The sequence below is a fragment of the Ptychodera flava genome, chromosome 19 (assembly GCF_041260155.1).
Source record: "Ptychodera flava strain L36383 chromosome 19, AS_Pfla_20210202, whole genome shotgun sequence".
Lineage (NCBI taxonomy): Eukaryota > Metazoa > Hemichordata > Enteropneusta > Ptychoderidae > Ptychodera > Ptychodera flava.
The window spans coordinates 11,420,006-11,434,768 of record NC_091946.1 but is presented as its reverse complement, the minus strand read 5'-3'; the positions used below and the strand labels follow the sequence as shown (position 1 = coordinate 11,434,768).

Sequence of the window (14,763 nt, the reverse complement as noted above, 5' to 3'; positions counted from 1 at the left end):
GACATAGAGTAACAAGTACACAATCACTGATTATAGTACAAAGAAAAATTTTGACCCAGAAAACATTGTGAATTGTTTGGGAGAATATGTAAAAAAATCAAAAAAATTCACAAAACATGAAGGCAATGGCCTTAATTTTTCTTTCATTCCACCTAATCTGGTGTATGTGACTTTCATGGCCAAGGAACTGATTTTTACCCTATCCCTCAAATTTGACATTAAATTGACGTTAATTGATTTTTTGGTCCCAGTAAACAATAACAACAAACATGCATGTACTTAAAAAGTAAAACCGATATTCAAAAACACACCCCCCCCCCAATTGAGCGTTCAAAAACAATGTGACCTTCCTCAAGAGAATATGTAGGTTTTCCACTTTAGATTTTTTTGATTTGTTGCAATTTCCATGATTTAGCTATCGCATTTTTATTTCAAAATTTTATTCATTTAAGTGTTTTGTTGAAATATTATACGTAGTCCAAGGCAATTAACTTGCAGTGACTCAAAGAAAGTATCAAACAACATCATCATGTTGCAGTATGATTTGAAAATGTTGTTTCCTTCGGTCCCTCAATTGTCATCTCGTTCTCCCTTCACCAAAATGGAATGTTCTCGCTACCATGGTAATTGCATAAACAAATCTTACGCCGATCATGCGTAATCGATAATCAGGAAGTAAAAGTGGTCCCTTTACGCATGTGCAGTATGCCCCAGATGTTTACAGACAGTCTTGTCATCGATGTGCAACTTTATACCGGCGCTTTAGCCACCATAGGTTTGTACACTTGCACTCCCACGGCTACCTGTTTAAAATGTCGGGCGCCATTGTCAGAAAATTCGCCAAAATTCTACTCTCGGCTCCGCGGTGCACGACGTTCAATTTCTAGAAAATTATCATGGATTCATGCCCTTTACTGTTGTTGTTCTCAAGCCTTTAAGTTGTTTATTAAGGTAAGTATGTGATGGCTATATTGACAAGAAGTGTTAGGATTACAGGATATTTTACCGTTAATCGTATGTCTTGACACTATGTACATACCTCATTTCTTGCTGTGACCATGAACCTCCATGCTGTGACGCGATACCGTACCAGTCACTCGCTGAGTGGTGTACCTAAAATCTGGAGCTATAATGAGTACCTCGTGCCTACTCTGGTGCTTAGGTGCGGCGACTATTTTGTCAGGGCATGGAGGTATTTAGCAGCTGCAGTCACTGAGTACAAAAGCTCGAGGTTTTGCCAAGGGCTTTTGGTCGAACGGTAAATATTCAGGGTTTGTTGTCCGACCCACAGCCCCTGGCAAACCTCCAGCTACTGTACTGCAGCGTGGAGGTAGTTGAACTCCATGGTCAGTCAGAGACATATCATCTGTCAGTGTCAGTCTCTCAGTTTGTAAACTAGTTGCCCGGTCGTGGGGCATCCCATTGTTGCTCTGATTTATCTTAAACATAGTTTAGATGTGTGTGTGTGTGTGAGAGAGAGAGAGAGAGAGAGAGAGAGAGAGAGAGAGAGCGACAATTTTCCTCCATTTATAGACTGGGTCAGTAACTTTCACAATTGTATTGATTTGAAATGTTTATCTTGTTGAAAATTACAGCAGCTTGGTAACGTGTTTTTGAAAACAAACTAAATCAGCTAAATGGCTTATCTATCAATTAATTGTTTGCTCTATCTAGTTTTTCAATCGCCAGAAGCGCCAGTGTATAACATCAACTAGGTAAAGAGATTTTGTGACTATACTTTTACTAACAGAATGGGGACAGGTGCCAGTAAAAGTAAACCATCATATAGCCCTGACCAATCACAGGAGCTGGCTGAATCACTGAACCACACCAACCATGCAACTGATGGCAAAAAGACAAGAAACAATACACTTGATACGCCAGAGATGGAAGAAAATAAGAAACATTTAACTGAAAAGGTCAAAGTATTGGAAGCGTGCACTGATTATAGTTCTCATGATACATATACTGCACTGAATGAGATTAACCTGAGTTATCGTTCAGCAGAAGGGGATGAAGAGAAACAAAGGCTGGGAGATCACCTAGCAGGAATTGGATTTTGTGATGTTTTTTGCAAAATGTGGAAATCACTTACAAACGTTGATCTCATTGGAGATGACCAAAACAGTCGAGCATTGAAGGTGTACAACAAACTTAAAGGAGTGATTCATAATTTCTCTGATGCGTCTCAACGACTTTGTGAGGAGTTGGGAAAGTCTGGAGCTGTAGTGTGTCTTCTTAAAGAGTTGGAATATCCGGAACTAAACTACAAAAAGATCGACGAGGAGGAAGGCAATGATGGAAAGAGGAGAAGATGGATAAAAAGTACACTCGGAATTCTCCATAACACTATCAGGATGTCTGCGGATAATGTGCTGATATTCCGTGAAGCCGGAGCAGTGGACTTACTAACAGAATATGTAAAGTGTACCTACCTGATTGTTCGCGCCAAGGCCTTGCTAAACCTTGTCTACATTGTGAATGAAGATGAAAATGACAAAATTATGACAGGTGGTACAAACATTTCATTTTTGGTGAAGATGTTAGAATCAGCTTTGGAATCTGATGATCATATGTCTAAGATGTATTACTTTGATGTGGAAGAGTTGGTGGATGGACTCAATAAATTGGCTCAAAATGATGCAAATAAGGTGAGTTTAAGCAAGATAATGATGATGAAGTTTCTTACCCGGTTGAACTATATGTAAATGAGGTCATTTTTAGCAGGAAAATTTCAATTAATGGGATATTCACTAATTGGACTAATTGGTAGATTCATACTTCAAAAGAAGTATACCTGCTTGGGTCTTTGCTCCTTCCATGTTGTACTCTAACAATCAGAATTTGCCATGTTCATGAGAAATTTTTTATACAGTAACACCATGGAGCCAAAAGCTAGCATGCAAAATAAATACTGACCTCAGCCATCATATAAAGTAAGGTTTTATCTGACATAAATTATTATGCATCAGCCAAAGGGTTGATATAATAGTTTGTCTTTTTATGGTAGACATATTTGACAGAGATGGTAGTCATATTTGACAGAGAAAAAATAACTGTAAATTTCATAAATTATGTAGTTTCTTTTGGAGATGAATAATTTAACAAGTTGCCAGAAGAAATTGAATTTCCACCAATGCTCACAACTTTTCATATGTGGAGCTAGGTTCCACTTATAAGCCACAATCTGATAAGATGAAGAAAAGTGAAGCATTGACAATTTCTCATTTAAAGGTAGAACGTGCCTTTGGGACAGAAATTTGGGCTTTCAAATTTTATAAATTGTCTTCTTACCTGCCACTTGTGGGTACTCATTTTAAAGCTCTTGATGAAAGAAAAGTTTACCCTGTCTTAGTTTTTCAAAAATCATAAATTTTGTTTTACCCCAGAGACTTAACATAGGGATGGTGGTCATTTTGAATTTCAAATATAGGTACTGTGAGGTAATCTGTCTCTCTAGTTTAAGTCTTTCACTTTTGAGGCACATACTACCTTAATGTAGTATATGTGCACCTCGAAAGTGATGGACCTAAATGTTTGCTCAGAACTTTCATCGAAGAAACTTTAAACCATCTGCTTACCAGATGAAGAATAAAAATCAGTGATCACTGTGCAAAGTTTGGTCCTAGAGAAACGAATTTCCTAACATTTACCAATATTTGAAATCGAAAATGGCCTCCACCCTTGTGTCAACTCTATGGAGGAAAAAAAATTAGATTTTCAAAAGCTAAATTTTTCTTATTCCAAGAGCTTTAAAATGAGCCCCCACCAATGGTAGGTCAGAAAAGAATTGTAAAAACATGAGGGTCTGAATATTTGTGGCGGAGGCACACAAAGATGGAGAGATATGTACATCTATGCACATTTGCAGGTGACCCTAGTGGAGTCTGGTATTCTGCCTCTTCTTGTAAAATTGATGAAAGAAGCCAAAACTGAGGAGGAGATGAAATTGGTAGCACGGTGCATCTGGACTCTGGCATTCAGCGATGAGAACAAACACAAAATAAAAAATGAACCGAAGCTGATGGAAGGTTAGTGTAACACAAGAAATAGCTCCTTTATAATTCCCATAGAAAATACAGCATGAGTAACCTCAGTTATGTATGTGCTTTGTAGGAGGCAACAAATACTCAGGAATGTAATGTATTAATAGCGTATGGTTGTATCCAGACGTAGTCTGGGCTTTAACTGGTTCAGTGCCATGGTTTGACCCAACCAATCATCAGTGGTGCTTGAGCCTGTTAACAGGGCAATAGGGTTAACAGTTGAAACCTGTGACAACTTGCCAATATTTCTAGTTCAACTTTGCCTCACACATAGGTTTCTTGAAGTTTTTTTGTTTTCTCTGTTGTATATATATATATATATATATATATATATATATATATATAACTATATAGTGTGTGTGTGTGTGTGTGTGTGTGTGTGTGTGTGTCATACTCTGGATATATTTGTGTATATGATAAATATATTCTCTCCATTGCATTATTGACAGCTAATTTGACCATAGAGTGCCTCTGCTAGCTGTCTTCATACATTGTATGTCTCCAGTGCAATGGTCTAGGATCTTGAATTCGTCTTTAGCTGTTTTTTAGTCCCCGCGGACGAAGTCCGGCGGGGACTTATAGATTGGGTCCCGTCCGTGTGTCCGTCCGTCCGTCCGTCCGTCATCAACAGTTTCTCAGACACTGCTGAACCAATTTTGTTCAAACTTGGCACAAAGGCATAGCACTATGACCTACAGATGCACATCGATTTATTTTGCGATACGATCCAATATGGCCGCCAGGCGGCCATTTTATTACAATTTTTTCATGTACGGAGCCATAACTCAGACATGTTTCAACCGATTTTATTCAAAGCTGGTACAAGGACATTGACCAATGTCATACATATGCACATTGATTTGTTTTGTGATACGATCCAATATGGCCGCCAGGCGGCCATTTTGTTTCGATTTTTTCATGTACAGAGCCATAACTCAGGCATATCTCAACCGATTTTATTCAAAGTTGGTACAAGGACATTGACCTGTGTCATATATATGCATGTCGATTTGTTTTGTGATACGATCCAATATGGCCACCAGGCGGCCATTTTATTACGATTTTTTTCATGTACAGCGCCATAACTCAGGCATATCTCAACCGATTTTATTCAAAGTTAGTACAAGGACATTGACCTGTGTCATATACATGCATGTCGATTTATTTGTGATACGATCCAATATGGCCACCAGGTGGCCATTTTATTACGATTTTTTTTCATGTACAGCGCCATAACTCAGACTTTTTTCAACCAATTTTACTCAAAGTTGGTACAAGGACATTGACCAATATCATATATATGCACGTCAATTTGTTTTGTGATATGATCCAATATGGCTGCTGTGCAGCCATTTTGTTATGATTATTCGTGTACAGAGCCATAATTCAGGCATATCTCAACTGATTTTATTCAAAGTTTGTACCTGGACAATGACTTATGTTATACATATACATGTTGATTTTTTAAACAGTAAGATCAAATATCGCTGCGTGGCGGCGATTTTGTTACAATTTTTTCATGTACAGAGCCATAACTCAGACATATTTCCACCAGTATCATTCAAAGTTGTACAAGGACATTGACATATTTCATACATATGCACGTCAAATTGTTTCAGGGCATGTAGCAGTATCATGTCAATTATTGAAGTTTCATAATTAGGCTGATATGTCAAGAAATACTGCATCAAATTTCATGAAACTTTGTACAGATGTTAAGATCACATTGCTTTAACAGTGAAAAAGACATTTATCAGTGTCATTATCAGTGTCATTTTTGATTTGTAATTGCATACATGTATGTAATGAACTTTCCTAATTAGAGTGACTGATATATCCACAAACACAACATCAAATTTGATGAAACTTGATACAGATGTTGATCTCATAGTGTTGTAAATACTGCATTAAACTTTATGAAATATGGTACCGATGATAATCTATTAGTGTTAGGATAGTATGAAAAAATGTTTTGCAACATCCTGTCAACTAATTCCCAGTTGACTCATTTAATGACCTTTATGATAGTGGCCTACATTGGTTTATGTTTTTCATCACCATGGAACTCATTCTTGGCCATTGAGTGCCATCTGTATCAAAGTATTTTTATCACAGGACCTGTAATCAATGTACCCATTAGCAAGCAGGGACTGTGTCATCAACGATGACTTGTCTTTTAGTCTTTTGGCCTTGGACAATGGCCAAAAGATGAAGTTGAGATCCTAGACAGCCAGTGCAAATGACAATCTATTTTATTACATTGGGTTTGTCTGACTGAATCCAACATGACTTGTGTCTTCGCATAGCAATGATGGACAATATGGTCTGTAAAAATCCGGGAAACTGCGGAGGGGCTTGCAAAGCAATCCGAGGTGCTCTGTGGATTCTTGGAGAGGAGAGCAAAGTGAAGGAGTCTGAACAGTTGGCAATTGCAAGTGATTCATCTAAGAGGGACAACGGCCAGGATGTACAGTCCAGGGAGAAATCCGTCGGCCATGTTATGATCAGTTATCAATGGGATGTACAGAAAACAATTATTAAAATCAAAGACCAATTGAAAGCAAAGGGATACAAAGTATGGATGGACATTGAACAAATGGGTGAGTTTTGAAAAGAGGAAACTCTTTTTATCTATCATTGATCGTAAATTACTAGTATACAGTCTTTATATAAGTGCATCAATGACAAAGAAATTGACAATATTCGTAAAAGGAACAATGTGGTAATCTGTTGCTCAGATGTTTTCACCTTGACTGTACTAAAAATTTTACTCCACCCATCCAATCTTTCTAAGTGGCTGAATAAGAAACTCTTGTTGCCTCTTTCATGAGATACTAGGGTATTTACGTAAGATAACAATTTGATAGAATTTCCTCATTAAACAGCATTTCCAAGAAGATATATTAGTTGTCTTTTAATATATGAGAATTAATTTTTACTATTTTCAGAGGGTTCTACACTGGAAGCAATGGCGAGTGCCATAGAAAATGCATCGGTGGTCTTAATGTGTTATTCACAGAAATACAAAGACAGTCCAAGCTGTCGAACAGGTAATACTATAAACATTATGCTACCCATAACAGCGATTGGACAGCTATACGACTGATAAGAACAAGATTTAAACTGCCTGCACTTACCACTTTTCACTGTCAGGAAGTCCAATAAAAATCAACAACAGAACTCATTTGAAACTGATAATATCAACTTACATGTGTACAGATTTGCTGTTAAAACAATCAACAGGAAACAGAAGTCAGATTAAGCTACATGCAAATCTGATTTGAAACAAGTTTAATTTTTGCAAAGAAACTTTTTTTAGACCCCCTGACAGTGAAAAGTGTGGGCACTTAAAATGTCATTCATGTCAATCGTCTGATGGTCCGATTGCAATGCTTGTTGTACTTTCATTTACTTGTGAAAATTTGCATGTGACAAATAAGTACCTGTGACACCAGAATAAACAAACTATAGGAGCATGGGAGTTTATTTGAATTCTCATGAGAATAATTTCCATCAAAGGTGAGATTTTTCAAGTGCATTTGTGAAAAATTTTTCAAAAGCGGTCCGTAAAAGTATTCACAATGATGATCATTATTAAACCCTTTCATCAATATGGTTAGGCCCAAACCCATTGCTATCAATGGTGATTGAGGACTTGTTTATCAAGAATTAGGGGTGAACAGGTATAATATGAGTCTTTATTGGTACTTACTGAGCCATTGAATGGCCTGTAGGTAAGATCTTGATCATCTTAAAATCTGTAAGGGAAGATATGAAATAGTGAACAATATCATGTGAGAGAGTTTTAGGTGTGCTGGTGCAGTTGCATTTGATCCAGAGCCTAATCTTTATTCTGTCAAAAGTCACAAACAATCACAATTTATTCTATCTCATTGCTTTAAGACCAACACAGAATTACAAACAAGACTGAAATGATAACACCCAAATCTCATTATAACAATAAAAACAATTACATTACATTGGCAAATGTTAAAATTGGCAGCCTTTTTGTAATCTATATATTAATAATATTACATACTGTCCCGATGGAATTGTACCTTTTTATCCCTAAAAGGAAACAAGGACTGTCCTTGTAAATAATTTGCAGACATTCAGCCCACTTCCCTGTATAGATATTGAACTTTGCCATTACAATTCAAAAAGTAAGTCTTATCATACCAAAATTTGTTTTACCCGAAAAGGATAACCAAACCCTGAACAATATTGCAAAATCTAAGTTTTGAACTCATTTTCCTTCATTGCTAGAGTGGAAGAGTCCTAAAAATGATCATTATGTCAGACCAAAAAGTGTTTGCTTTTAAAATTCATTTTTAGCTCACATTTGGTTATACCAATGTGAGTTTATCGTATAGGCTGAAGTCGATGGCGTCTGTATGTATGTGTGTATGTATGTATGTATGTATGTATGTATGTACGTACAGTATGTCCGTCAACATCAAAAACACACAAACCGCTGCACGTTCAGCTTGGTATTTGGTGTATGGATGCATCCTGGGCTATAGATAGGATTTTGTTCAAATGAAGTCTGCATTGCCAAAATTATGCAAATGAGCTTACAAAATGTGAAAATGGTTAAGAATTAATAACTCAAGAACCGCTTTTTTGATTGCTTTGAAAATTTGTGTGCAAGTACCTTAGGTGAACCTTATACAGTTTTATGAATATTGTGAAGATGTCCTTAATTTTGTATTTTTGCTGAATTTTTTTGTGATTTTTCTCATTTTCAGTAAAAATTCTTCTTCTCTGAAACCGCCAGCCCAATCGTTTCTCAAATTTGGGTTGTCTCTTTGCAAGGGTGTTACTCTTCTAATTTGTTGAAATTATGACAAAATTGGGAAAATTACTATTTTTAAGCAATTTTGTCATTTTTGGTCAAAAAATCTTAGACAGTATTTCCTTTTTAAAACCCCTGGACAGACAGCTTTCATATCTGGTACACAGACGTACAGAGATGACAATAGTTAGATATGTGGAAATTGTCCTGAAATATAAAAAATTGTATTTTTAAGACAATATTGTCATTTTTGGTCAAGAAAACTTTATCTCAAAATTACTTGTTTGATAGCTTTGTAATTTGGTATAAAGTCCCTTGTTTGATAGCTTTGTAATTTGGTATAAAGTCCTGAAAGATGTTATTAGATGAATGTTCTGCTCAAAGTGTTGGGAAACCCCAAATTTGTATATTTTAGGTACTTTTCTCAGTTTGTGACCTTAAATGACCTACACCAACCCAGGATATGTTGTGAGACAATTTTGAAGGCTGTGAACATAATTTTGTCATATTTGGTACCAATTTGTAGGAAAATTTGATCCAGAAAACAAAGCTGAGGTGATTTTTTTCATTTTGGACCAATTTTTGCAACTTTTCTATGTAAGACCAGTGTTCGCGGTGACTTTTTTCTCCTCGCGTACGGCATACGCATTAGTCTGCTAAAATTGCGTAATGGCTGGATTTGAGTGCGTAATTTCACTTCCGCACTCGATTGATGAAAAAAACTTACTGCAAAATACAATGTGCGTTGAATAAACCTACACTACATATTCGGATTGTACGATGTAACATTATTTTTAATGAAAACAGTTTAACGAACAACTTGAACAATGTTGAAACGTAACAGCGAAGGGTATACATGCAACCGTCACAACACATCGGGCAACCCAAAAGTTAAGAGTTATGGCAGCTTATCCAGACGGTTTCTGGACGTTTCGGCACCAAGTCGTTTCGGCCCAAGACGTTTCGGCCTTCCAATTTCAGGCCCCAAGTCCGAGTCGTTTCGGCACCGCAACCCAAGACTTTTCGGCACCGCTGAAGGCTACCTGTGGGAACTAGTGCTGGAGCGTAATGTTACAAATCAAAGCACTAGAAAAGTAAGTGTCAAATAACATTCACGTACATGCTTAATCTTTGTGAGAACATGGGAAGAGACCGTAAGAAAAAACTTCATATCATTTTCAAATCTGTGACACAAGTTTATCGATATCAATAGCCGCCGACACGGCAAAAGTTTGAAAGCGGTGAGGAAACAGCACGGCAAAATTCACACAAAATGCACATAAAGTACTGGTCAGAACGCAAAGGTCACGCTTACGAATATGACGGATCAGTCAATTACTAAATAGTTTGAAAAAAAAATCGAAACACAGATGCCGAAACGTCTTGGGTTGCGGTGCCGAAGTGACTTGGGCCGGAAATTGAGAGGCCGAAACGACTTGGGCCGAAACGACTTGGTGCCTGAACGACCAGTTACCATCCAGACACTTCTGCAGTGTTCAAAATTTATCGGGATTCCGACGAGCTCTACCAATGAATCATTTTTTTCACGGACTCGTAGAGCAAAGTTGAAAGAAATTAAAACAGATTGTCTGCTTCGACGCCATGCTTCATGTGTGCTTGATCAAAATTCGGGAACAGCGAGACGCGATGATCGTGCACGGTTGGCATTTATATAATTTGTCGCAACATTTCTGTCAATCACTCACTTTCAGAAACTATCGCTCGCCTGAAAATTAGCAACGTAACTCATAGGCACAGCTAACATGATAACGTGCCTAACGTGATAACGTGTGGACTACGATGCCGATTTTTCAGACAACGCCCAGAGAATCCGAAACTTTCCACACAAAATGAGTGATTGACAGAAATGTGTTGCAACAAATTTCGTCTGGTTGTCGCCTAAGCTCAGTCGTGGGGGTGCTTTCGGTGTTATCCTTTGTGTATAGAAAACGCATAACGATGAAAAAAATGCGTAGAGAGTCAATTTCAATGCGTAAATACGCACGATTTTTGCGGAAACGCGAACTCTGAAGACATAGAAGAACTGATGAGAAATTTGGATCCAGGATAATTCCAGATGTTGTAATCACCGCCCACAGTGGAAGGCATTTCACTATCTGTAACTAACTTAAGTGCTGTTTACATGAGAATGATAACACTCATGGCATTAATTAAAAATCTCCAAGGTTGTAAATGTACTTCCTGTCATTTGGTCTTATGTAATACCAAGGGGTGGAACATTTGATATTCAGGAGGGGGTAGGGTCTAGAAGATCGATGATGCAGCATTACTTTTTTACCAGATCCCTTGTGCATTTTTGCCCACTCCCACCTTTTCTTTTTTATCAAGCCTTCTCTGTTTTTTGTTGTTGACATTTGCGTATGTATTTAGGATCTGCTTCTCCCATTGCTATAGAAGTTGATATGCATGTTCCTAAAGATGACCTCCAGTACTTAAGTTGGAGACCTTATTTGCTTTTGTCATTCTTGTTTTTTTTTGGTTTAAATATTTCTCAAATGGACCAATTCAACCGAATGTGAGCACATAGTGTCCTTGACAATTCATTTTTCTTTTTTTTATCCATCACCAGAAGCTGAGTATACATACCGACTACGGAAATCTTTCATTCCTTTGAAGATCCAGCCAAACTATAACCCTGAGGGATGGTTGGGAATTCTGCTCGGAACAAAACTATACTTTGATTTTAGTTCCAGAAGTAGACTTGACCAAGAAATGCCAAAGTTGATCAGGGAACTTGGAGACAGAGGCCATAAATTTGTGCCTACTCAGCCAGAAAAAAGTGACAGTAAGTTCATGTTGTGTCATTCCCAGTGGATGATAGAGGGCAGTGTTTATCAGAGTGTAGCAATATGTTGCTTAGTGACAAGTTTCAGTACTGCTGAAAGAATGAGCCAGTATGGTTGGTAAAACATGACGGCTAATGAGTCAAAAAATTATTAAAACTCTATCAGATCTACCTTTTTATCAGTAATACACTCTTTGCTGGCTTAATTAGTATTTTGTTTCTTATAAGGTTGAATTTTGCATTTATTACAATCTGTATTAAAACTTACAACTGTTTATTTTTATGCATTGTTACTGTAGGTGTAACTGTATCTGGGTCAGCACCCGCAGGGGGAACACTACCAATTGCTGGAACAGCCCAGTGGACCAACTCTGATGTGAATAGCTGGTTGGATGGAATAGGCCTTGGCCATATGAAGAGGAAATTTACAGAGTACAATGGAGAAATGCTTGTAGGTCTGAAATTGGTGGCGTCTGAATCACCAGACTTTTTTTATTCATCTTTGAAATCTGATCTTGGTTTTAAAAAACTGGTTGATATAATTAGATTTCGATCTGCTCTTGAAAGAGTCTCATAGTCAAATGTACGGATATATATATATATATATATATATATATATATATATATATATATATATATATATATATATATATATATATATATATATATATATATATATATATATATATATATATATATATATATATATATACTTCAATTACTGCAATACTGCATTGCAGTAATTCATATATATATATATATATATATATATATATATATATATATTATATATATAATATATATATATATATATATATATATATATATATATATATATATATATATATATATATATATATGAATTACTGCAATACCATGATTGCATATTTGCCACCATTGCAATCCCATAATGCTTGTGAGTGCATCCTTGTACATCAAACCCTGGCCTCAATATTTTTTACTTTTATCAAGATTTACAATCAAGTTACGAAGATAATTTTAGAATTTGAAAAATAAAATGCATCAATATATTTTTCGTTTGGGATGCAATGTATGGTAGTCGTCATTGCTTGTGTCAAGGGTCACGCAAAGTACGCTGGGTAGCCAGGCTTGGCACGCAAGCTGTTGTACGAGGATGTGGAAACTCAATCCTTGCCAAATGTGGCACTTTGCCTTGTATTTCCAATCTTACTCTGTGCAAACTTATGGGTTCAGCCCTCTTTTGATATTATGAAAGATCAAAGATGAGTACAAAAATAAGAAACATTCCCTTATTTGAAGAAAAAGAGAACACTTTAAACAATCTTGGTCCTGCTATAAACACTGATATGCAGTTCAAGAGAAATATTTCTCACAGTTTGCTCACATTCTTTGGAAAGAAATGATTTTTTTTTTTACTTTTTCACCATCCACTTCTGTGTATAAATTCAATAATTTCATAGCAAAAACAAAAATACGTGGAAAGATCACCATGGAGGGCCAAATAACAAATAAATAAAACTCCCTTAAGAGAATTGCAAGCTAATTTGTCTTGACAAAAATGCCACAGATCTTGGACAATCAGGCAATGCTGATATTGCCTCTGTGTGTAGCTATCAATATGTTTTCAATACTTATCACCGTTGACCAAATGGAAGACGTTGTTATGGTAATAGTGCAATATTCAACTTGTGAGAACAAAGTTTCTTGCTTTTTGATCTGTATGAAATCAAATTTCTATGCAAACAGTGAACTTGGGTAATTTTTGAAAACTAAAAGTATTCTTTGTGTGACTATTTTGAATATATATTATTTTTTGAACATAAAGGCAGACCTTATCTATGGGATGTTTTTGAAAAATTTCATTAATTACACCGGAAATGTGTGATTTGTCTCTCAATCTTTTACACATCAAAATGTCAATTACAAGCATAGAATTATGACATGACAAAAACTGTGTTAAAAAAGCTGTTTGACATAGAAACATGGCTGTTATGAAATAGCCTGTCACACAAATATAGTACTTTAGAGTAATATGTATTATTTTTATATTACATCTATCTCAATACCAGGTTAATACTGATAATGTATCCGATTATCCAGTATTGTGGCCCCTGATGTTTTCTACATCTACAAAGTCACTGGCATTGTCAAAACTATAAAGTGATAGCAATAATGTACCCTCTCCCATCCTATAATGGACTCACACAAACTTTGCACTCCATAATGTTCTCGGCTTTACATTATGTTGTGCAAAGTTTGCTTTCATCCATTATGGGCGGGAAGGGGGAAATTATTCCATAAATATATATGAGTATGAGGCAAACAGTCCTGAGGAAGGATATTCCTTATATTAACTTAACTAAAGTATATGTCTCAAATTTTACAATCTTTTTTATTTTCAGAGTACAATATTATTTTTACAGGTCAGCGTTGTTTTGTTTTTGTTTTTTAACCTGTATAATCTTGCCTCAAGACATCTGTATTTGTTATTATCACATGCACAAGCCAAGTTTGTCGTCTCCGAACAAAAAATACGGGATTTATTCTCTGTCGTTCTACGTCACGACAACCCGCGTCTATGTCATCAATTTTGGTGCGTCGGACCTTTTTTTTGTCGATCTTCGGTGTGCTCGTAAATATGTAAACATGCAACATGGCGGCCGATGTTTCTCCCACGATCAAAAGTCATGTAATGAAATCGATATTTTCACAGACTACGATATTACTAATCCGAACAATGTAAACACAAGAGTGTACCGCCTATATATTCCGAAGGAATTACGTGAATAATTTGCGGAAACAACGAACTCGAAGCTGGTCGCGTATACCATGGAGGTAGCTACTACCTCCATGCGTATACCGTGGGTTCCGTACGTATTGCAAACAGGGTCAGGCGCGACGTTTACAGTGTTCGCGCCGTCGAGATTCAGTCGATATTTGTTAACGAAAAATAACGTATCTTCGTCTGTGATAAATCTCTAGGACTATGCTATCTTTGAAATAGAGTATAACTTTGCGGAAGGTAGTCTACGTGTAGACCGAGAGCTGTCATTTGCTCCACACACGGACGAACGTGAGCGCTAATGCACAAGACGGACGACTGGAAATGATTGACAACTGTGCACGGCGTACTG

General features: G+C 36.6%; 1 protein-coding gene across 2 annotated transcripts; it reads left to right on the top strand.

Moving 5' to 3' along the window:
• Positions 1-690: 690 nt before the first annotated feature.
• On the top strand, positions 691-12,289 carry LOC139118560 (uncharacterized). Of its 2 annotated transcripts, none has more exons than XM_070681914.1 (7): positions 691-951; positions 1,751-2,651; positions 3,872-4,031; positions 6,353-6,646; positions 6,995-7,096; positions 11,432-11,647; positions 11,947-12,289. In XM_070681914.1, the coding sequence occupies exons 1-7, from the start codon at positions 905-907 to the stop codon at positions 12,222-12,224; spliced, it is 1,998 nt and encodes a 665-aa protein (XP_070538015.1). In that variant the 5' UTR covers positions 691-904; the 3' UTR covers positions 12,225-12,289. The 2 variants fall into 2 exon arrangements, with proteins under 2 accessions (XP_070538015.1, XP_070538016.1); XM_070681915.1 differs by having other exon boundaries at positions 692-951; positions 1,675-2,651; positions 11,947-12,288.
• Positions 12,290-14,763: the final 2,474 nt, after the last annotated feature.